At 33.7% G+C, this 25792-nt stretch overlaps 3 protein-coding genes across 3 annotated transcripts in view; 2 read left to right on the top strand and 1 right to left on the bottom strand.

Moving 5' to 3' along the window:
• LOC126842682 (nuclear receptor-binding protein homolog) overlaps window positions 1–12083 on the bottom strand; it is a 44947-nt gene extending 32864 nt beyond the window's left edge. The window contains exon 1 of the mRNA XM_050579768.1: window positions 11074–12083. Coding sequence (XP_050435725.1) covers window positions 11074–11241 — 168 coding nt within the window. The 5' untranslated portion in view covers window positions 11242–12083. The remainder of the gene's footprint in view (window positions 1–11073) is intronic.
• Window positions 12084–13792: 1709 nt separating this feature from the next.
• LOC126842687 (phospholipase A1-like) lies at window positions 13793–18627 on the top strand. Its single transcript, XM_050579774.1, has 6 exons — window positions 13793–13979; window positions 14199–14335; window positions 16342–16632; window positions 16994–17179; window positions 17906–18164; window positions 18491–18627. The coding sequence occupies exons 1-6, from the start codon at window positions 13852–13854 to the stop codon at window positions 18555–18557; spliced, it is 1068 nt and encodes a 355-aa protein (XP_050435731.1). The 5' UTR covers window positions 13793–13851; the 3' UTR covers window positions 18558–18627.
• Window positions 18628–21834: 3207 nt separating this feature from the next.
• On the top strand, window positions 21835–25666 carry LOC126842683 (facilitated trehalose transporter Tret1-2 homolog). Its single transcript, XM_050579770.1, has 7 exons — window positions 21835–21849; window positions 22128–22191; window positions 23672–24040; window positions 24119–24375; window positions 24450–24665; window positions 24872–25126; window positions 25202–25666. The coding sequence occupies exons 3-7, from the start codon at window positions 23686–23688 to the stop codon at window positions 25445–25447; spliced, it is 1329 nt and encodes a 442-aa protein (XP_050435727.1). The 5' UTR covers window positions 21835–21849; window positions 22128–22191; window positions 23672–23685; the 3' UTR covers window positions 25448–25666.
• Window positions 25667–25792: the final 126 nt, after the last annotated feature.

Here is a 25792-nt window from a genome sequence, read left to right as displayed (position 1 = left end):
CCTCTTATCGAGCTGGGGGGAGGGGGGACTCGGCAAATCCACACCACTGCCATCATCGGATCCCTTAAAAGAATGGGCTTTTTTTTTTTTTTGACAAATCCGTCAAGAAATTTGACCGGCGCACGAACCATGTAAATTATTTATTATAATGGATGCATCCTTTGTTCTATAGTAGAAGTTCGATCCACTATGACCGCGCGCCCTTGAACGCGGTCACCATTTTATTGTGTTTAACAACAATCTTTGTAGTTAACAATAACAAAAATGTTTTGCGACCGATAATTATTAAGCTCTGGACCACGGTATAGTGCACACAATTTTATAAACACACACGGGGTATACCACGCCTGCAACGATACACCGGACACGGTCGATTACGGCGGTAGCGTTGTTGTTGCTTACTTGACGAACCGCAACTATTCGAGCAAACCCGATCGATAACATTATAATATTTTGTTAATAACCAACGTTGGTTATGAACAATTAACATGTGGGTTCAAGCCCAATAAGAAATCGAATGTTCCCCCTGACGGGGTTTCTTTTACAGGAAACCTTTAAAAAATAAATTCAACATTGCAGGTGAAATCATATTGTGTGTGTGTGTGTGGGGAGACCACACTGGCACCACAGTCGCAGAGACTGTGATTTTTTCATTATTAAAACCCGTTTAGACGTTGAATTTTGGGCGTAGGCGTGATACGCCACGGCGAGCCGGGAAAAGCTTTCGGAGAACGCATTTGGACGAAAGTAACAGCCTTATTAAGGGGCGGCGAGTGACGGGAAAGTGTGCGGTGTGGTCGAGGCCGATGTAGAGATTTATCACGATGACAAGAGTGGAGGAGCTCGGCGACGATATTTTAAAAATACATTTCGGTCACGTTAAATTACATCACATCTCGACGATATTACACCGAGTGCTTTTGCCTTGGGAGAAAATCAACAAAATGACTGTACCGAGAAAATGCCCAGGCGTTTTTACGACCGAAAATCTCTCGGTATAATTATTATCGACTCGATTACTGAACCACGTTTGTATCACGTTTTCCCACATAAAATTATGTGTTTGGGCTCTTGGAGTTCCGTCATTGTTGTACGCGAATGCTGCGGTAACGGACGCTTGAGAAAATGCCCTCTGAACGGCCAGGATACAGTTAGAACGAAGAAAAAAAAATAACATAACCGCCCAACAGAGATTTTTCCATCTGCCCGACTTTGTGTAAGAATGTTTTCTTTTATGCCAACAAATTTCCCGGAAAACTCCGTCGCTCTCTGCCGGTGTCTGGTGGTATACAATAACAAAATATTATTGTATACTTTATTGTATAGGTACACTTTCAATGAGTAACTGTGCATTGTGTGCAACGAAATTGCGACGCGTATATATATATATATAGGTACACATACATGTTCGATCGTACAATGGTTAAAGTGCCAGGTACATTATCTGTATACAATGATATAAATTACAATATTACTAATCCCCTAATGTTGGATGAGTAAATATAAAAAGTTGGTCCAACTAAATGTTAGTGAACTATGTATTTTTTTCTGTGTAGTTTCACCAGTGTTCCATATCAAGCTTAATTCGGTTGAATTGAATTTTTATCTTTTATAATACAAGCTTACAAGTACTATGTCAGGATACATTTTTTTTTATTTGAAACTAACAAAAAAATGTATCGGATTTATAATTAGTTAAAATTGTTTTCAATATTAATTACATTCGGTTGCAATAGGATGACGCGTTCATAGCGAACTCGTTCGGTTATAAGATAAATAGTAGGCAAATGTAAATTATATATTTTTAATGAAGTAATTGACAATTTTGTTTGTTAATGAATTTATTTGAATCCAAAAGCTATAAATTATAATACTTACGGCATTCGATCTAATATTATTATCTAATACTTTAATTTAAACAAAACGCCGCATGTAAATCGTTTAGGTACCAAAAATGTTCAGGTGTGCCAAGTAATAGGGTTTCAAAATATAATTCCTGACAAAGATATTCACCGTTTAGAGTCATTTTGTAACTTTGTATAATGTCTTCAAAACGAATAATTAAGTTAAGCGTTAGTACACTTCGAAAGTTACTGTTTTCAGTGTTTAGGGAAAACATTTTGACAAAACATATCAAATTTGATAATCGCTTGCCAAATTTTGACGAAAACAATATCAGCTGGACTATTTTATACCAGAGACATTACATTATATCAATGCTATTAAAAACTGCCACGGACGAATTAAAATGGCCTTTTTTCAAACGACACCGTAAGAACGAAGAGTAATTTGAATTTTTAAATTGGTTTGACATTGAATAAGCCACACACCAACCGTACAGCCGAAAATCGCTATATTGCACGTTACGGTCGCTAGTACAATATAATATGTATATATTGTTTTAAAAATAACATAATATAATTTTACAGAGAATATACAAGTTATTATACTGACAATTGAGCATTTCGCGCACAACACATTATAATTAAAAAAAAAATATGTTATATTACAATATGGTGTGTGTGTTTCGCGTCGACAACAACGACGATGTGCCTGGCGATATCTAATTTTCCGTTATCGCCAAAGCTTCTTATTAGTATCGGATTACAAAGAAGGTACTACAACATAATATCATGCTGTAGCCACTGGTATAATATACTTGTAGTTTGTACACAGTATATTTTTTCTTTTGCGAAGGACTCCCTATATACAGGCACGGCATCCGGGGTGATGACTGATGATGTTCAATAATTAAACAGCCGAGATGATTTCAACGCTTCCTCGCTGTGTACAGATGTTAGGTATAATATATTAATTTTATTACTATAAAAGCGCATTATTATTGTTGTATATTATAAAAATCGAATAAAGTATCAATCTCGATGACTCGTTATAATATCTCGGTAGAAGAAAGCTTATAATAATATATTATCTTTTTAAATCTATCGACGTGAGATAAATTAAGTAATCATAAAAAACGTCAATGAAAAGATATACCTATGGTGAATCGGGTTCATTTTTTTAAATATTGACATCTTATTCTGAGATATAAAGATTTCACTTCTTCGGCCGAGGGTCAAGAAAGGAACTAAACGGATAGTAACGGGACAATCGCCATTAGGTTAAATATAATATAGCCGCTAAGGGATTGTTGTTATAACTTGTTATTGTCAATTATGTTTGGGTTTTCGATAGAAGAGACTTAGATTTAGATACGTTTACATTGGATTATAAGTATGCACTTAATCGAATGTTCGATCATTATTTTTTATGTCTGTAAAAAAAAATGTTGCGTCGATTTTAATATACTGTCAATTTTAAGTATTAAACTTCGAACGACAAATATTTGTGCACTTTTCAAGTGTCGTTGTTAAGTTTTCAAAAACCTTTTTTTGAAGTACACACAACCCGATAAAGTCCATATATTTTTTGTATTCAATACCAAACGTTTGCTGGGTTTAGCAGCCGTGATTTTTTTTTTTTTGCTAACTTAGTAAATAGTTTTTTGCAATAAGTACAATTTAAGGTCCGTTATTCGTAATTTTATCAAATATTGTTTCGGTGACGAGAAGTAGTGACGGGTGTTAAATCGACAGATTTCATGTAAAATTAAGTCTGTTTTGGATTACCTCCCACAAAAGACCGAAATATAATTTGAATCGACCAACAACTTATTTTTTTATTAACTTACAATTTTTAATTAAAAAAAAAAATGCTTATTAATAATTTACTAAATCAGTATTAAAGTCGTTAACAAGACGTCCGACGTTAGTCACGAGAACGTTCAAATTTTTTAAGAGACATATATATATACATATATATTATATATAAAGTGCTGGATGTACTCTGAGCGGTTAGGTCAGTGCCGTGACTCAGACGTTCCGGCCAATTGGTTTTTTATCTTTTTGAATTACACTGGCGAAAGACGGACGGGCAAAAAACCAACTGTGCAGACGAAACGTTTTTCCTTTCAAATAAACTATACTTATACTCGAAACCGCAATAACGAATAAACGCAACACACACAACATCGCGTATTGCAATGATAAACTGTAGGTACTTGGTGCGGGGGGGTACGATGATGTATGTCGTTTACAATTGCACACAAAACTGCGGTTAAAATATAATACATACCTAACGCCCACTGTTAAGTAATAAAAATAATGAATTAACTTTTTCACATTTTAATCATATTACACAAAACGCCGGCGACGGAAGACTGCTGGTACGACAAAAAAAAATATTCAAATTAAATACTCAAGGTCGACACGGTTAAAAGGGCAAACGACTAAAAAAAAAAAACCATCCTCCCCCCCCCCTTTGCAATTATTAAATGGCTACACGTTGTACACGAATGTGTAAATACCGAAAATAACGGGAACATTAGCGACGGGTACGATTATTCACCGAAGACTTTAAAATTAAAATTAACGACCCATAAATTAGTGTATAGTCGTCGACAAAAAAAAGAAAAACGTCAACGCGTTAATTACCTTTGTGGTTTAATTGTAATTAAACAATAATAGCGTTCGTATACAGTCGGGTAAGTTCTTCGGGGTAAAATATACAAAATATTGTGTAATATAATATCAGAAATATTATAAACATTGTACAATGCGTAATTACCAAAAAGCTATTTACCATACATAATTGCCGACATTGTCGGTTGTACGCAATATGTATGTGTGCATTCTTAAAATAGATTATTAAACACAAAACGATTCCACGATTTTTGGTATTTTAGACTCTGGACTTGATAAGCGCACGGTGGAAAAATAACAATTATATGAATAATTTCATTTTTGAAATAAAATACAAATGTTTCAATAACAATATCATAGAAATGTTAATATTTGTTTAATGTTATTTGTTTGAAATCGCAAGCGCACAGTTCTGTAGTACATGAATTGTGTGTAGCCCATACCGAGTATAAGTTTTTCCACGAACAAATTATTATTGTTTTATTTACATTTTTTAAACGACAAAAACTTTTAGTATATTATCTTAAGCGTACAATGTAATAAATAATACTAAACGGAACACTAAATTCGATTTGACGAATAAAAATGGCAATGCACTGAAAAAAGTAACATATTTTTTTTGTAGTATACTCTATTGAATAGTATTGCCGACTGAATATTCAATTAAATCGACTTTATTTTAATTAATTAACGTTCGGTAGTTAGAAGTGCAAAGTTTCTAAAAAGCTAATAATTATTATTATTATAATAACATTATTACAATAATAACCATTATTTTATTTTTTTTTTTTTGTATCTCGAATCAATCGCTGATTTCTGGTTATACCAGCACGAAATATAATACTATACGACACAAAACACACGTCTTCAGTCAAACACATTTGACAAATATTGGCGACCCATAACTCCTAAATATCCGGTCATCGGATCATTGCACGGTTTGTTGTAATGCCAATATTATTTATTACATAACGCGCTACCACCACCAATGCTAATATGGTATATTATTATTATAGACATTGATCAGTCGGGTTAGCTTGGCGTAACACATTTTGTGAATTTTTTACATACGCAAGTACAATCGAAAGTTGTTTCCGGTGGCGTCTATCGCCGGCACAAACAGTCGCCGTGTAACTGGTGTGTGAAGTTTCCCCGCTAAAGGCCAAAGCTCAACAATAATTGGATGAACTGTCAAAGCTCGTGTCACCCGATGACGAGCAAACGATTAGGTTTATTGGCAACATGTTATCGCGTCAAACGCAGGTGTATTATATGGTATACAATAACAATAACATATACACACGAGGTGATTTTCAGCACATGTGCGAAATAACGTTTCTCTGCTCCTCCCAGCTCCCTCCTCTTCTTGTCAGTCATCAACGATCGACGGTCTTCCCGGCATTTTGAAGTTAATTCCCGTTTAATAGCTTGGATGTTAAAATATCTTCTGTCATGCTCCGTCAGCCCCTCCGCTACGGATGTCGTATTAAAAATAGTCGTGCCCCTTCCCCCCCCCGCCCGCCCTGCCCAGGCTTAAATCTCCTCGATAAATCTACCGGCCAACATCGACACACACACACACACAATTTAAGCATTAGCCAAAAATTCACGCATTTTCTGTATAAGTATTTCGGAGAGCTTCATAAAAAAAAAAAAAAAAAACCCAGTTATTTTATTCGGAATTCCGTTTGTTTTTCGATAAAATTTAACAAGAAAGAAAACAAACGACGGCTGACTCACGACCTACTTACTATTTTATATTGGACATTATAGTCCAATGTATCTGTAATGCATCGATAAGTCTAAACGAGTTGTGTTTTTTTATTTATAACAAAGAATAATAGTTATGATAGTTTCCCAATAGTTATTACAAACGGTAGACAAACAAAACGAGCTAATTACCTGTATTTTTTTTTTTTTTTTTACCTTCGACGCGGAGCTGTTTTTATTTTCATTTTTTTCTGCCTGGACTTCCAATATTTTTTAAGCCACTTAACCGATTTCTTCATGTAACAAGTCCACATAGCGGAAACAGTACATAAAATGTACTTTTTATTGGGTCGAAAATTAAAAAAATGTATCCCTCTTCAAAATCGAGAAAAACACCCACAAAATGTTCATATTTTCAAATTAAAACTAGGGCACGCTATGACTTTGTAAATTAATTAATAGTCGAATTTGTTTCTAATTTTTATGGGAAATTCTTTAGACATACCTAGTACTATCGATAAACGATCACAAGCCAAAAAAAAATCAAAACTTTTTCTTTATTTCTATTTTTTAGACGGGTTTAAGGCTTAAGGTCTGAAAATTATACTGGAGGTAGATCTAGAGTGGGGTTATAACATATACAATTTTCTCAAAAATCTGTTTTACATTGAGTACCTACATGTTTATGCGATTGTAGTTTTGGGCCATCGACCGTATGTGTTTACATAAACTAGAACGAATTCTACTCAAAACGGTTTTAACGGAGAACGCATACGATTGCATAAAAAAAAAAAAGGAAATGTCACCAAGCGCACACATTATCTTTGATGCAGTTTGACACGTACCGGATTCTAAAAAAAAAAAAACCCGTGTTAAAAAAAAAAAAAAAACGTTTACCAGAATGACTTTCTCGAATCGACTAGTTGGCCTTATCGCCTTAAAATTATGATAATAGTCTTGTCGAGTGGAACCTCCAAGTGAAACACGTTTGAAGGAATTCAATTATAACGATCAGCTGTTAGTCTCTACAAAATCATCATGATGTACACCGGCTTTGCGATCACCCTGTATGTCTGGTAAGGTGTAGGACTAAATGGGTCAAAACGGTGTGCACAATAATCATTTTTAAGAAACGCCGTTCACAGTGGCAGTTATCGGAATCGAAGACTTATCGGTGTCCCAAGTCTAAAACGAAAAGTAGGTAGTAGATAAAGGCGGTTTTGACCTTTCAAACCGTAATCAAACAAACTAATATCTGAAATAATGTCTAATAAAATACATAAAACCACGGAGGTCGCCTCTTTGAACTGTAGACTCGACATTGATGTACAATAAATCTACGTTGTGCGCAAAACGATTAGTTATCGGCTGCGGTTTGCTCTGGACTAACCATCTAATAATCCTTATTAGCTGTTTTTTACCGTTCCAAAAATTTTTTTGAGCAGTTCGATTTTACCTGTCGACAACAATTTACCGAGGTTATTAAGCCACAATAATTATACCAAACCGAATAAATAACAACACACGCCGTATATTAAAAAAAAAACGTGTTGGTTATTTGTGTAATGTCAAATTTTCTGATAACCGTGCAATAAACTAGAGGTCAAATGGATTTAATTTCAGTTTCGTTTTTTCACTATAAATAGAAAAACATGCGTTTACTATGCGTAGGGTGAAAAGTGTTGCCATCACCTTGATCGTCAAATAAGTAAAAGTTTGTGTTAATTTAACTGAAAAACTCTGAAAAGTAATAATCCTGGTTTGATACACAGTTCCACTAGAGTTAAGCATACATTTCTGGTTTTAGTCTATTATATACTTGTATGTAAGACACGTTCACTTATTGGGATGATACTCGAGAGTCGAGTTCCACGCGATCAAGTAGCGGTACAATAATAACTGTTGTAACATAAATATTATAACAATTCAGTTTTATCCATTAGCAATATGAAATTAATTGAATATTCGTGTATTTATTTTTATTTTTTATAAGTTTATATTTGTAAATTCATAATAATTATTGAACCAGACACGCAGATGTCGTGTGTCGTGTAGGTTTTTACACGTCATAAGCCTTTATAGACAACAAAGGTAAAAATTTCAACACGATGCAAACTTATGTGATACGCTATTACTTATTAATTATCATTGGGCAAACGCTTAATAATATATTACAATATAATACATTATTAAGCATTTATATTCGTCTCTAGTTCACGCTGGGTCAAGGACAACGGTTTTCCCAAATAAATGCGCAGTCGGCGTTTTTAACATCATATGATGATATATTACACAAGCCACAGTATAAAAACGAAATGGCAATGACAGTAAAATGTATAATATTCTGCACAGGCAAATAGTAATAATATTTTAAAACTGTGAAGTCCGCAGTCTTGTCGGTTTGACCTGGGGCGGCGGTGATAACGTTGTTATCATTATGCTTGGTTAGAGCAATTTAACTAGTCGTCGATGAAAAAAATCGTAATTTAAATTTTGTAGCCTACAACGGTCAGCAACGAGGTTTGAAAATCACAAAATTGTTCTAGTAGTATAATTCACTTTTACAATGGACACAATTATCGATCAGCTAAAATGTTTTTAGTAAATTAATAAAATATATACGTTCCCTTTACATTTTCAAAAGTTGATAGAACTCTAGAATTTACTAAAAATGATAAAAATTAAATTTAAAGTTACATAAGTTAAAATGTCTTCAAAAAGAAAAACTACAAAATTGTAATTATTTTCTGAGAAAACGAGTATCTCACGTTAAATGGATCATCCTGTAGGTACATAATTTTTTTTGTAGGTAGGTAACATTTTTTTAATTTTATTATTATATTATATTATATATATATATTTTTTTTTTAAATTTAATATAGTGGCAATTATTGTGATAGTATGAAATATTATATTTTCAATGAAATATACATAATTATATTTTATAAGCATTTTTATCAACTATATAATACTGCTGTGTGGGTGCAATAGAGAACCTTCGTTTTTTTTCTAAGTTTCCTGGTATTATTTTTCTACTTAGCATCAGCACAACACATGTTGTCCAAACTGAAATGTTTTCAAGTATTTATCTACTCGGATTAACAACCTAAAATAAAAAAATCCTTAACGTTTAACACCTACACAATACAGCAGCTCTACATTACATGTTAAATTATTATATGCATGCCAGTGGTTTCCGGTACGGATTAGGAACTCGGTGGGCGCGTCGGTCTTCTCGTTATTTATTTCGTCCTCAACCGGTATTTACATGGAAAATCGTATGACAATACATAAAACTAATGATAGGCATCGACCGTCTAATAAAAAAATAAACCAGCCGACAATTCAACCTATCTTCCCGGTAATGAAAATAATAGAAAATTCAATATCGTGTTTTTTATTTGCGCGTTTTATTTTATCATTTTAGATTTTGATCGGCGGCGTAATACGTCGGCGAAAAATGTATAAACAGGAAAATGAAACTCGACAAGTCTTACAAAATAAAATATGGCGCAAGTATCAAAATTTACTGCGCTAACCGGTATTTATTTTTTACCCCCAAACAAATTTCAATCCAGATTAACGATTTTAAACATGCAATCAGTATTAATCGCTTGTCGAACAAGCGCAGTAGGTACTTATTAACATAAATATATTCAGTGGCTGGTCGATAGGGTAGTTTTAATGAATCACGTGATTCATCGGGACGCAGTGCATGCTAACTTGTTAAGTAAAAAACAAAAAAAACAGGAATAAGAGCAAATATTTTATTTGTATATATAAGTGTTACAGGTTCACATATAAATCAAACGATAGAAATTGAACAAAAATCAAGTTTGTGATTCCATATATTTTGTTGACAAATATTTTTAATATTAAATCACTAGTTTTAGGATTTAGTAATTTCGTTATTTATTTTTATTTTTTAACAAGCTGTTGCATAATCACTACGTCCATTCCTATTCACTAACTGCTGTAACAAATCTACTCAAAACATCTAGACCTACCTGTTATCTACCTAGATAACATAGGTTGAATATATTAGACTTGACAGGTTTTTCAAAATAATTAAAATAGTTATTTTTATCACTTGGACACTTTATACCATCGAAAAACTAGCGTTGTCAATATTTATTCATTGCTGTCGCACGCTACTAGACATTTTTCTGCACCTAGGGTCCAAAAAGAGTTCCAAAGAAACAGGATAAATGAGCAAAGACATTTTTCGCTTTTCTATCCGTTGCTAACCTGTTGTTATTCTTATTTTACTATCGATGAATACACGTTTTTAACAATAACTCGATGATGATATTTTTTATAATAAATGTGAAACGTGCGATAATTATATCAGATACGGTAATCAAATAGTTTTAAAAACACGTTCAAATGAGAAATTTGAAAGCATTAAATTAGATAACATTCTTTGATAAAACCAAAAAAAAATTTCACCTAATCACCATTTTTTGTAGTTACTTAATATGCATTATTTGTACAAATATTACATAATATTGACAATACTTCAGTATTAACGAGTTCAACGAGTATATTGTTACATTTCAAGTTATGGGTGAAGGCAAGTAATGCTTTATTTGACCGTTTTTTTGAGAATTATTTGATTTCCCGAGTGTCGGGATAATGATAGATTTAGCTCTCCGACTATAACATACTCGGATGTAGACCCCGATAGTAATTTTTTTTTTAAATTTAAGTATTTGGAAAATCAAATCCAACACTGCCGTCAACGCGGCCAACCCTCGTTCGGGTCGGGTCGGGTCGGGTTTACTTGTTGACTATGTCCGTTTGTGCGTTATCACTACGTTCGGGCTCTTATCAGTGTTTGTCTACGGTTGTATATATTAATAAGGCTTAGGGGGGTACTTACGACTTCGCGCCTTTTCAGCCAACGGCCGCACGGACTCTCCTCGAGGATTTCGCTCTCTTCTTCGGACTCGTCGCCGCTCTCGGGCGTCTTTTTGGCGGCCGCAGCCACAACGGCGGCTGCGGCGGCCACGGTCGTGGCGTCCGCCGGCCCGCGGCCACTGGCCGGCATCGGTGGATCCGTCGGGGCGCGCACCGCGTCCGTGTTGTTTTCACTTCGGACCCGAAACACGGCAATGGTGATAACAACAATAGCAACTGTGATTACTATCGTCGCCGTCGGCCGACATTATGCGGCGTGGTGTTATCAGTGATAAAAAATCGAATTACCGAACCGGGGACGACGAGGAAAAAAACTTTACTACCGGCACTACTGTTATTATTATAATAATATCGTTAACGTGTGCGGTATGCCGCGATTACGGCCGATCAAATAAAATCGGAAAAAAAAAAATAGCAGAGACAGCAGCTGCTCGCCTGTGTGACGATATCACACTGCGGTGACTCTAGTGGATGGCGGCGGCGGCGGCTGTGACCGTCGAGACTGGCGACGGATCGACCGGCATGACGGCGACGCGGTACGTGTATTTAAAAAAAACCCATGTGTGCAAGTCCAAAAAAACAAAAAAAAAAAAAGGTGTTAAAACGAAACTAATGTTTTGACTGCGGCTTGCGCCCACAGTGTTGAAAACTCGTGCGGTGTACGGTATATTTCAAGTACGAACCGAAGGCGGACGGCACACGCGTGCGCAAAACACATACACACAAGTACGGCGTACCTAGGGAATATTATCAAAAAATGATATCCGCGACGGATGCACGCCGACCGATAATAGTAATGCAACGCGTGTGCGTTTAACCGCTCGCTTTAACCGATTAACGATTTCGATGTGCGCACGGTAGAATTTGTATAAACACACAATCGCTACAACAAACACAAACACAGATATCGTGGTCGACGACACACAAACACTGCACGAGCGCACGTAATCGACTGCTACTGACAAGGCGGCGGCGGTGTGCACACGACCCTCCGACACCAACGGTTTCCCCACTTGGCCCTCGCCGTCGCCGCCGCTAACGTAGTGGTAATGTGTGTGGGCGTGAACCGCGGCGTCCGTTATCACGAGGCGGCCGCCGTCAGCTGATCGACCGGGCCGCGATATCGCCGCCAGCCGACGACTGCGGTATACCGGGTTAGGACGTGTACGGTTGGGTCGTGTTACCGCGGTATACCCGAGTCGTCGTGAGTTCGACCGGTTCCGTACAGATGCCGCCACGGATTCATCGTGCACGTTGTTAACAAAATTACTTGTATTACTTGCAACCGATCGTCAATTGTCGACGAAGAGTTGCGCGGACTGAGCTCGGTTTTTTTTTTAAAGTGATTTTTTCATTCATACCTGCTACCTTTGTGTGTACAATATATTGTACAATATATACTCAATGCCGATGCTGATGATTTGTGATAGATATACATATGTAGTTATGCTATGACCATGTACGACATTCTTCACAGTGCACTTAATGTAAGTTGTAAATTATTGTCCCTTAATACTCGGCAACCAATCATTCACTCATGTTTAACACGACGACGAGATAATAAAAAGCGCCGTAAAATTTGAGTGGTGAAATACACATTTTTACATATTTTAAAATTAAAATCGCTTAAATAGTAAACTAGTTGCATTCGTGTAATCAGTCAAAGGTTGTTAGAAAATGTGATTAAGAAGATTGCGTGCGGTCTGGTTTTAAGGAGTTTTGTATAGGTAATATTTCAGAAAAAAAGTTTTTAATACATTTCGACCGCGCCGATTAATTTTTATAAGCTTCGAGGTACTATTTTTCATTTAAATCGTGTTTTCTATAAGTAAAAACCAGACCAAAAAAAAAAAATTTTAGACCAAAAAGCCTGTCAAAATATGAGCTACAACGGTACAATTTCCATTCCGTAAAGAGATTCGAGTTCTTTTACTATCATATGTAGTTAGCCAATTTTCATTTAAGCATTTCAGTTACTTTAATTTTTCAATATTAAAACCCGATTTTTTTGACATAAAATAAGCAAAAATTAAAAAATCTGCTTCTTACAAAACCTAGAAAAGCTGCCAGAGAACTCGGAGTATCTTTACAGAATTGAAATCGGACAATCTTAAGTAGGCAAAATGTTGTTTAGATTTTTGGTCTAAAACGTCAAAAAACTGACCGTGTTCAATCCCCTTAACGTGTCTTTAATAATTGGCGGCTAAAAGAGCCGTTTTTTTATTTTTGTTTTGAAAATTGCGTTTTAAGTGTTCATATTATCTATTATTTTTACAGTTTACCTAATAAATCTATAAATTATATAATATCCAAATAAAAAATCGACTTGTTAGCCTCTATGGAGAAAGTATTAAACTTTAACAAACAAAACATCCATCCAGTCGTCGAAACGCCACACTGTGGCTACTACGAAAGTCCCTTTCATATAAAAACTGTCGCCACTTTGCTCAGAGAAAAATAACTTATGTTACTAGAAAAACTTAATTTTCATTAACGATCGAATCCTTTCATATTTTAAAATCAAATTGTCGACACAATTTATTACCATATTTATTACCTATATTTTACCTCTTATCAGAGCGACGGTATTGATCACTTGAACGGTAAGTACCGACTTGTAATTAGCAGACGATCCTTATCGCTCTCGTGGAAGGGAGAAGTTAAAGTAGAATGTGTGTGCACTGTATCTCGTCGTGTCTCACAGTGTATTCTGACTATCGTCTAGTGAGTTTATTGCACGATGGCCACAATCGTTTTAAGATATTTTGCGTTGTTGCCGTTAATAAGTATTGGCTCGTTGGCCCAATATCCAGCATGCAACCCAACACAAACAAACACAAGCCATTTGACATTCTTTTTGTACACCAAGTAAGTACCCGATTACCGTATCAATGATGATGCTGACAAATATGTTAGCAAGAGCGTGTAATTGAAGACGTAGGCCCCTTTAATTTAAGGGAAATTTACACGTGCCTGCCTTGCCTAACGTCTTATGTTTGTTTATTGTTGTAATTAGCAAACACAAATAATCTCCGATTTATTGGTTTAATGATTTTTTTGTTAAAAATTTGCTTAATGCTCGATTAGAAATTATTCGACAATAATCACCGATGAAGACAGTTCAATCAAAAATGCAGCATTCGCAGAAAGCAATGACCTCGTTGTTTATATTATTGGATATAATACGAATTATACTGGTGTCGACTGCGTTGCATTAAGACAAAGTAAGACAACGTGGTGAAAACTATTGATCAAGTAACCTGGATTATTACTACAATTATAAAAGTTTAACTTATAAAAACTCCATAACAACGATTAATTAATATGCATTAATAATCGCACAGAGTGAACCATTGATCCGACAAGCAATCTAAAAACAGATATGAATTTGTCATGAAGTTTACTTGAGATCGGTCAGAGCACTTTTTTCAATTTTTATACTTAACCCTTTCCAAATTTAGTTTTAAAATTTAAAATTTAATAAAATGTTCAAACGTGTTTTATGTATAGTAGGAATAAGATATCAAAAAAGGACGCTGACCTATCTCAAGTAAACTTCATGACAAATTCAAATCTGTTTTCAGATTAATTATCGGATTACTGGTTCAGCCTGTGCGATGGACAAAAAATGTACTATTATATTAACTAAAATGGCTTTTACTCATAGACAAAATTATTTAAATTAAAAGTAATACCATAAAGCTCATATAAATTAACCGGTAAATTAATTAACATGGTCGAAATTTAATAAAACCACTTTTTTCTTAAATATTGCCTATACAAAACTCCTTAAGAATGGTCGGTATCCAGGGGCCTTAATAATAAGTTTTTTTAAACTCAAAACAAAATAAAAACGTGTGCCATCACACAAAGAAAGTATATTTTTTATTTTTATAAATCTGTAGGTAAAACAAAAAAAGTGAAACTGTGAAATACCATTATAATAACGGCCATATTATTTTATGTCCGGTTGTGTAGGATTGTTTATCGTTTTTCTTGGCACATTATGAGTATGTATAGATAAAATGATTTTTTTATAAAAAAATAGGATTTATAGGATATCTTATACCTTGGAATATTACTACTCTTATAAAAGTTTAGCTTAAAGTATGCTATATTTGTTTTACATGAATATGATAATATAAATACGGCATTAGATACTATTCAAGTACAAAAAAAACACTTAGTGTATGATAATCGTGACTTTGGAGATTAGTTTGAATTAAAATTATTTCAATCGCACTTAAGATGTCGCCATACCGCCCATTATTAAGGAGTAAAGTATGGGCAATTTTTTACAAAATCATAACTTAAAGGTTAAACTGTGATGTGTAACTAAGAGTTCAGTAGTTAGGACTCTTTTGTAGTAGTTAAATTATTTTTCTGACTATCACAGCATCCTTGACAGCGATTTAAAAAAAAAATTCTGTTGAGTTGAGTTTTACGCGGATTAATTTTTCTCAGGCTTCATATATAGTTAAAGAAAGAAATTCATACATATTATTTATGACAAAATTATCTGTGTTCCATCATCCGTATTTTTTCGATATACCTAATACGACCATCGCTATATCATTTTTAAAAAAGTCAAAAAAGTCCTTTCTTAATAAATTAATTATTCCTTAACTGGCTGAAATATTTAAAAAGGGCGATGATAGAACACAGTCAATGTTGTTGTCTATATTATGTGAAAATTTGGTTTCTTTGTTTTGATTACAGCCTTTATAAAATTAATCCGCGAAAGGCGGGTTTTTTGAAAAAAATAACGGGTGTGCCCTCTTAAAGTTTATCAATGATAGGGACCGTCGTATTTGACAGTTTTAAATGTTCATACTTCCTCCCAGAATTAAAAACAAACACTTCAATACGATATAAAAAGATTTCCGTTAGTCGTTTATTGATTGGTCGAATTTTCAAACATGAATTGGTTAAAAAAAATTTGTTTTTAACTATTTAATTCATATAATATTATCATATTGTTATAATTGCATAGAAGTGTAATGTGTAAGTAGAAAAATGTGAAGGGAAAGGACATGGCTAATTAATTCCAATACTATCGGCGGATAGACGTGGGTGAAGGTGTAAGGATTTTAAATTTTTAAATAAGCTTTTAATATTTCTTTATAGTCGAGAATGAAATGTGTTATCTTTTTTTGTAATAATGATAAAAATCGCGCTATAAAATAATGAAGTATTCATTGATTAAGAAATATTTTATTGCACTTTACAGCGTACCTAAACAGAACAGAAGACAATAATATTATTGTCGTGGATTATTCAAACGTTACGGGACCCGTTGACCCAACTGCAATTTTATTTTTAACGACTTACATGAAAGCCGCCAGATGCGATGTGCCACAAGTCGCGAAAAAAGTAGTAGACTTGATCATTTCTATTCACAAGAATCGTCCTGAAATTAATTCGACACACGTGATAGGAGCCAGCTTAGGTGGTCAGATAGCCGGTAGAGTGGGATCTCTCTACAAGGAAAAAAAAGGAACGCTTTTAAATCGAGTCACCGGTAAATGTTTATAAAATATATTATATAAGTAGATTTTCACGATGCAATATGTTTTCCATATGTATTTTTATAAGAATTTTGATTTTAAGATGTATATAATGCATCAAATTGTATACACTTACTAAAAAACTAAAAATAATTTAATAATTCTGTGGCCAGTTCTCAGTTGTGAATTCAGCACGCAAAACTCTTTTGAAATTCACATTAAAAGTCGAGCCTCAAAGGAGGGACGCACTTTTTGTTAGTAATGTTTTGAAAGCTATTTGCATTTGAAATATATATAAGTTGAAAAAAATGATAATATTATAAATGTCTGCACTATTTTAAAGCAATTTTTTTTAATTTTGTTTTCTTTATTAAGTTTTGGATGCAGCCGGAATGTTTTATCAAGACCATACAAATCATGTGACTCCGGAATGTGCAACAATCGTGGACGCTTATCACACTAATTCAGGTTTCCTTGCACAAATTACACCAATAGGAACCGTTGATTTTTACATAAACAACGCTTTTGTACAACCAGTTTGCATTTACAATCAAACCGAACGTAATTAATTGCTTTTGTTTTACGTGGTCGTGTGATGATGTTGCTCTGAACTGAAAATTAGGGGTTTTCCCTAATATTTCTAAAAATCGGCAAATCTTATTAAAGCCTTAAAGGTACAATTGAATACAACGATTGAACAAATATCCAATGGTAAGTTATCTATACCCATAGACATCAATACCCACTAAAAAAATATCATTAAAAACAATAAAAATCACTTAAAGTGTAGTGACGGCTTCTATTACATTCTATTACATTCGTCTCTCCTACACTCGGAGCGTTTTTAAAAAGTTAACGCTTGCCCGAAGTTTTTCATCTTGAAGACTAAGCTGCATGGTGGTAATGACGTTGTTCGTTCCACTGCTGCCTGTAGACTGAATCCATGATATAACTTAGAAGATATGTTCTTAGCTTATCACAAAAATACAAGTTTTGATCCCTGACCATCTCCGCAGTCGTTGGTTAAATGTGTTACACTCTGTTGGCTTAAATAAAAGAATATTGTTATGTTTCAGGTAGCTTGTTGTAGCTCATTCATCTAAAGGGAAAGATCGAATTCTAAAAAAAATATACTTTTATAATTGGATATTTTTTTCACGGATTTATCTTACCAGATAGTTTCACTTAGACTCGTTGTTATTTATTCAGTTCACTGTAACCTTACGTCTCAATATAATCATATCCAATAATAGTAATATCTGTGTTTCGTGTATATTATTACAACAGTGGAAGATGTATTGCATGGATATACTGCCACGTTTGTGTATTTTTGCTCTCACAATTCAGCTTTTATATATTACATTGCGTCGATAAATTATGATCAGATTTACGCCAAACGGTGCAACGCTATCAAATCACTTACCAAAGACAGTAATAATGTATATATTCTTGACGATAACAACAAAAACGCACTGATGAGAACTTGTGAGGAGGAGGTCGAATCCGAAGACAGTCGGATCGTTTTCGGTGAACATTTAACACCAGGGTAAGGCACTATAATAGGCACGTATACTTTTTGTACTGTTAAAGTAACAATATAAAAGGACATATTCGTTTTTGTGAGTAAACCTGAAGTTCTTATATTATAACAACTAATAATACAGGATGATTCTTTTATCATGAACCACTAAATATCTCATAGGGTTTAATAAAAAGTTAAAATATTTTTTTTCATATTGTTGTTGTACAATGTGATCTCAATTTTTCAATATTATTTTTTGTTTTTACACCCCTCCCAACTAAAAGAATCACCTTGTATATATATATATTTTTTTTTTTTAATCAATATCTATTAAAATTATTATATTTCAGGGTAACCGGAGTGTTCTATGCGTCGATTGAAAATTTACTCTCATTAATACAGTATATTAATATTTAATATGTCAAAAGCAATAATGTATAAGTATTAAAACTTAAAAGTAATATAAAACGTTTTACTTTCCGTTTTCGCTCGATGAGGAGTTTATATGTGTATTTAAAAAAAAACTTTTAAGTACGGATAACTGTCAACTTTTTGTATGTTAGACCTTTCGTCGGTCATAGAAAATGATTTATCCCATTCACTACAATTAATAGAGAAAATGCGTTTAGTTGTATGTTTGTAACAGTCTGATATTATCGACACTCATTAATCAAGTATAAGACTTCGTCAAAATGTAGATAATTTTTCTACGATAAAACACTTTTTGAAAAAATCTAAACTGATCTGGTTGTCGCTCTTAGCCCTTCAACTGCGGTGCAACGTTAAATCTTTATGTTTACTAATGATTTACTATCAATTCTATATATACATATTGTTTTTTTTCTGATATCATTAGTAACATTCAGATTTTTTAGTTCTTTTTAGTATTTTTTTATGTCAATTTTGTATGAATTGTGTAAAAACTCATTTAAGTTACTGGCTTTATTAAATAAGTTCTCCAATACGTTGCTCCGTTAACGATTTTCCGCTTGGTACAGATATTTGTATTGTTTCTTGACAAAAGCATATATTGCCTATAAGGCGTAAGGTATTATTTTATCACGATTATACGATTTGTTGTTCGTACATTATTATTAATGGAAGTATATTTATTTGAATAGTCTTTGTGGAAACCATATTATCAACGTTGTGTCCAATGTCGTCACCATTTAATAACATCGTGGTTGGGTACACCAGCTGTTTTGACATTCGTTAGCTCCAGCAGCCGATCACAGACCAGCGTCATTGTCTCCCAACGTTATTGCAAGCACTCGACGGCGTTGACCAGTTCGAGTGGCTTTATTTCATTATGTTAGATAAATAATGGCAAACCGAATTATAAAACCGCCTAATAACGTTATATTATTGTTGTTTGCCAATTTGAATAGTCGGCTGGCCCGGGTGTCCCAACGTGCTATGAAATATCCATTATAAAAATAAGAATACTGTATATGATACGCTGTTGTCGTTATAAACTAATACACGAGAGAAGAAAATAATCTATTTTGTAATCACTATTATTAAATAATAATAAGTGTCAATATTGTTGAAGATAGACCACAGTGTGAATATTTCTTAACTCGGTTGCCTACATCGAAGGATAAAAATATCAAACGTTGTACGAGTTATATTTTACTATATATATATATATATTTTTTTTTTTTATCGGTGTCGATTCCGAACATCCAAGTTGATAATATTATAATATTATGCGGTACATTTCTGATTAAGTAAACTAATTTGTAAAATAATATATGCCATAATAATATAACCAAAAACAATTATACACACGGAGAGTATATAATTTTTTATGGTTAAGGGTTTTAAATATTATTTGATTATATACATATAAGTTATAACCATAAGTTGCTCAAGTTTTTTCTAGATAAACTTATTAGGTTTGTGACCAAAAAAACTAAATTTTCATATAATATAGACAACACCATTGTGTCTGTGCTCTACCCATGGACTTTTTTTTAATATTTCAACCAGTTAATGAATAATTAATGAATTAAGAAATTACTTTTTTAAAAATGATACAGCGTCGGTTGTATTAGATACATCGAAAAAATACGGATGCTGGAGCACATATAATTTTATCATATATAATATGCATGATATTCTTTCCTTAACTATATACGAAGCCTGAGAAAAATTAATCCGCATAAAACGGTTTTGATGGGGAAAAAATTGTAATTTATTCTATAGAAATGACTGTGATGGTCTGACAAAAAAATGGCAATCAACAAAGTATTCTCATTACTGTATTAATAAGTATACATTATAGTTGAAACTCTAAATTAAGATTTTTTGAAAAATTGCCTATACTTACTCCTTAAAAAATGAGTTGTGTGGCGTCCTCTTGACATTATTTGGTATTTTGAAATGGATCGCTTTCTGTAAACCTACGATAACTCATAACGCGAATCATACTACACAACTCTCTTCTTAAAATGTATGCAAGTAAAACAAGAAATAAAAAATAGTATTGGCGATTTAAATAATACTGTGCTTGGTATGGACTTTACTAGTCGATTTTCTTAGTAGTACGAATTAAAATTTCATTTCAGAAGGGATTGCAATAGAAAATGTATAACTATCAACTCACAAAAAGTATTGTAAAAAAATCTAATTTTTCCTACATACTCATTACTCATGCTTTAAAATAAACAACAAAGCAAATCATTGACGAGGTATGACATCCTCCAGCCACAATTCCATCATAACAATATGTATATATATATAGCCAGCAAGTAATCTGTGATTAAATATTTTTTGTGCGTTTTGAATAAATTTTAGGAAAGTACTCGATAAATAAATGTTACGAATGGTTTATTTTGCCCTGACTCGGTCAATTCGTCAATACGGTATTACAGCTTGAGGTGGCCTAATATTTACTAATAACGCGAAAAAATATCATAAAAAATAATTACAAAAAACCTTAACATTTTTTAACCAGAGAATTTTTGTCAAAGACTTCAATGTCCTTATTGTTCAACAATTGTTCTATCGAAACGCCGTCTATTATACTTAATAATTACATATTTTATTAGATTTTAACTTACACTACACGACAGAAAAACAATCTAACCATCCTTGCAATAAAAACAAGCAACTATTTTGTGAATATCTTTGGAAGATGATTGTGCTTATAATATGTAAGAACACACAGTGTTCAGATCTTGTATATATATATGTTTTTTGTGAAGTCTGGCTACAAATTTTTGACAAATTACCTTTGAATCTATCTTTGGCTTAATTTTTCGACTCCGAGATCCAAAAAAACCGACTACATGTGCAAAATTGATTGGCAATTTTTTTTTTTTGTAAATATAAAGGGTGAGAAATAAACTTTTAAACATTTTAAATATCGTCATTACAATGTTGAATGTACTCAAATTAAAATACACACAAGTAGTCGTCACGTGAAAAACCAATATGAGAGAAAAAACAAAGATAAGCTTTGAAAATGTTACGTTTGAAACGGTTTACGGGTAGATAACAATATAAAAAAAATACTACAGGTTGATAACAGTCTAAAATATGGAGTGCTAATAATGTGTCGGTAAAGCATGCTGTGAGCCAAACATTGTTCTCTTGTGCACCTTTGCCACGTATTGTGTTGATTATTCGCAGTTTGTTGCTTGCTGATGAATACTCAAGAGGATTGACATAATTTCATCCACGTTGAAATTTTAATTGTACACAGGTAGAGTATATTTCATATCAATTTAGAGATAAACACGCCAAAAGCCATAACATCAGCTGCCGGCTTAACCGTGGTCACCTGTTTATCTAAGTAGTGATTATTTTTGTAGACAAATTATTTAGTGAAAATTAACTCGTGATGACTTGGATTAGTGCAGAATAAAATCAATATTTTTTTTAAATTAACTATTCAAACAAAACATATACCAATTGCAATATTAAATCACGTCCGATACGCAGACACAATATGATATAACATACACAATATGATTGTTACAGACAAATAATATACAACAAGATGAAGATCAATGCGAAATACTTACCTCAAGTGTACGCTGCGACGGTAGGTTTGTATAAAATTCAATTGTTTTAATTGTACTTCTAATTTATTACTTGAATTAATGTTTTAAATCTGACTCGAATTTTTCCGACTTTCTTAAGATTTAAGATGCTTACGTCATAGGTGTATATATTACTTATTAGGTACATGCTTGTTTGTTTATATAATAATATAAATTCCATTAAGAAAATGTAAACTTTTATAAAAAGCCTAATGCGAGTTGAGAATAAAAAAAAAAATTAGTCTAACGCATGTCATATGAACTTAATAAACGACCATACTTGCGTCGACGTACGATAGCAACGTTGTCTTATTGGAAATAAAACAGGTTTCTCATGGTAACTATCGCAGGTTCAAACCTCGTCTACCTATACATGATTTTTTTAGTTTCACAAATATAAGTAAAAAACTATTTATTAGTTAACTTTAAAATTTTTTTTTATTAAATTTTCTCTAAAAATTATGGATTATGTTCAGATTTAGTGAGGAAATTTCAACATAACGTTTTGTTTTTTTTATCGTGAAAAAATAAAAAACAATTTAAAAACAAATTTTACTATTTCAAAATGATCATAAAAAATGTATCCACAGTAATAGTTAGGTTACAGAATTTTTGAGTAGACTAAAATGAGTCAAATCAGAGATGGGCATGTATCGATGACACGCCTTTGATACAAACTAATGATCAACAATTGACAATAAGTATGAAACGTTAGGTTAGGTAAAAAAATTACTTCTTTAGCAGTAATGAAAAAGTGACATTTTATGGACCGTTTTGTAGAAAAATAATAAAACGAAGTGTCCATCAACGTGTTAAACAATTTGGTACATTATTATAATATAAATTAGTTTAGTTACCCCATATCTAACGTAGGTATGTCATACCTGTATAACTAATATATTATAATATATTACCCATTACTATTTACTTATAAAAAGTGTAAATGTCGAGGAAAATACATTTTGTTAACGCTTTACTGTACAATGTTCCATATATGGACCGATTATATTTATTGTTTATAATATTGTCTACTCATGATTTGTTGATATTGTTTTTACATATAGTTCAAAATAATCTGTATAGATGCCGCTAGCTGTTTCTGCAGAAATAATTATATTATACGAGTTCATGATCAAGTTCTAAAACAAACGGAACAAAAAAAATCGTGCAGTCAAAATAATTATGATTCAAATTTATATTTGAGAACTCTTTAATACTATAACAGTTTCGGTATAAGTGTCTTATATTAGTGTAAAAAAAAAGTATCTGCGTCCACCTCTGCACCAAAATCCATCCTTATCATAGATGTGACCGGGTCAAAAATGGTTTAAGTTAGTGTATTACGATTATTGTTTAATTACATTTCTGACAGCAAGTGTTTTATCGGACTGTGACCGTAAAAATCCAAGGACTTAGTCATTCAACTATTATTAATTATATTATACAGTTTTATCTTTAATTTTGATTATTATAAATTCACAGCTACTTTGGGAGCCATGGCTATGGGGGCGGTCATTGGATGGTCGTCGCCCGCCGTTGTTTTGCTGGAAGCCGGAAACTTCTCTTCTCCATTTCCGGTGACCAAAGCCGACACGCAGACTTACGGGTCGATTTTCGGCATAGGCGCGGCAATCGGCGCTCTGCCCGCCGGCTCTATGGCTAAACTAATGGGACGTTGCATGAGCATGGTGGTTTTCGAAATCGTCTTGTTCGGCGGTTGGGTATGTCTAATCGTTCCCAGAGGCGTGTGGATGCTGAACTTAGGCAGGACGCTGCAAGGGATCGGCGTGGGCGCCTTGTGCGCCGTCATTCCTATGTATGTCGGAGAAATTTCCGAACCCACTATAAGAGGTAAACCGATGCTTGCTCGATCTCATTACCTCGACCTAAGTGTACCGAGTCACCGCCAAAGTCGTTTTGTGGTTACAGGAAGATTAGGCGCCATATTCGAAGTCTTGGTGGTCGTCGGGGTGCTGTACGCGTACATCGCCGGAGCGTACTTCAATTACTTAACGCTTTGTATACTGTGTGCAATGTGGTCGTTGATCCATTTGGTTGGCGTTCTTTTAATACCCGAGTCGCCGTATTATTATCTGAACAATCACATGGAAGAAAAAGCTGTGAGGTCGTTGAAGAAACTCCGAAGGTCCAACGCGGACACGGCACAAGAGTTGGACGAAATCAATGTAATCCGCGTTACGCTAGTGTAGAAATAAAAAAAAAAATAGTGTTTTTTTTATATAACTTGTTACATCTCTAGAAAGCTATCCAAGACGAAAACTGCCGTCAATACACTTTCAGCCAACTCATGTCAGACGTCGTCAATCGCAGGTCTTTGCAAATTAGTATTGGTTGCATGTTGTTCCAGCAGACCAGCGGCATTAACGTAGTGATATTTTACATGAACGACATATTTTCATCGACCGGCAGCGAGTTGGATCCTAACACGGCGTCTATCACCGTTGGATTTGTCATGGTTTGTATTCGTTTTAGTCATGATGCTTTCTTGTCGCCAACGTAATGTCTTGACGGGAGAAGACAATAAGCGTATGAGATTAAGTGGTGTATATGGTTCATGAACGAACATGTTGGAAATAAATTGGGGCAGAGAACTGCGATTATCATACAACGATAGTCATCTTTGTCAATAATAAATATTATGGTGAATAAATTCTGTTCCAGTTTTTCATGACACTAGTGACAATGGTGCTGATAGACAAAGCCGGCCGCAAGGTATTGCTGGCGATTTCGGCTTGCATTATGGCTGCCAGTTACATGTGTCTGGGTGTTTATTACATGATCTACAAGGACAATCCTGAGATGGCCAAGTCGATAACTTGGCTTCCGCTTTTGTCCATCGCAATCTACATAATGGGATTTTCCACAGGCTACGGCGCTATACCCTGGGTGGTGATAGGAGAGATATTCTCCAACGAAGTAAGTACAAGCACATTTCGCCTGACATTGTTTTCTGTAGTTCTCTAAACTATTCCCGACCCTGTTAATTTTTAGTTGAAACCTTACGGCACCAGCATTGTTACCGCAGTTAATTGGATACTCGTGTTCCTCGTTACGTACATATCAAAAGACTTGCCCAAATGGGTGGGCAATCACGGCACGTTTTTCACATTTAGTGGCTTCTGCGTGTTAGGCGCAATTTTCGCTTTACTTATCATGCCCGAAACGAAAAACAGGAGCTTGGCCGAAATTCAATTGGATTTAGCGGGTGAAAAAATACAGGTAGACAGCAGAATTTAAAGACAAAAAAATAAGTAATTTAATCACACGTTGTTCGCGACATCTGGCCTAGAACTTTTGTTATACTTATTGAAATAATAATTGTTTTTGAAGTCTAGTCTGATAAAAACATTGGGAAGTACAGTTTTATAAACGTACTTGTTTACTAAAATACCTAATTGTTAATTTAGAAATTATTTTAGTATTATTAGACACATTATACTACAATGTGTATGTTATCAACTGTTAGTATTGTTTTATACAAAATAATTTATTGGAAAACTAATTGTTCATACACTATAAAAAGTACAAAAAATTGTTTTAATTATTAGTACAATTGCGTATTACAAGTATAATAATTATAAT

This window comes from Adelges cooleyi, unplaced genomic scaffold, assembly GCF_023614345.1.
Source record: "Adelges cooleyi isolate 19-005CV unplaced genomic scaffold, UGA_ACOO_1.1 ACOO_flye_CR_arks_rails_tigmint_CR_PRNA_574, whole genome shotgun sequence".
NCBI lineage: Eukaryota > Metazoa > Arthropoda > Insecta > Hemiptera > Adelgidae > Adelges > Adelges cooleyi.
Note: the sequence above shows the minus strand (reverse complement) of the source record. Positions and strands in the feature narration are given on the sequence as shown.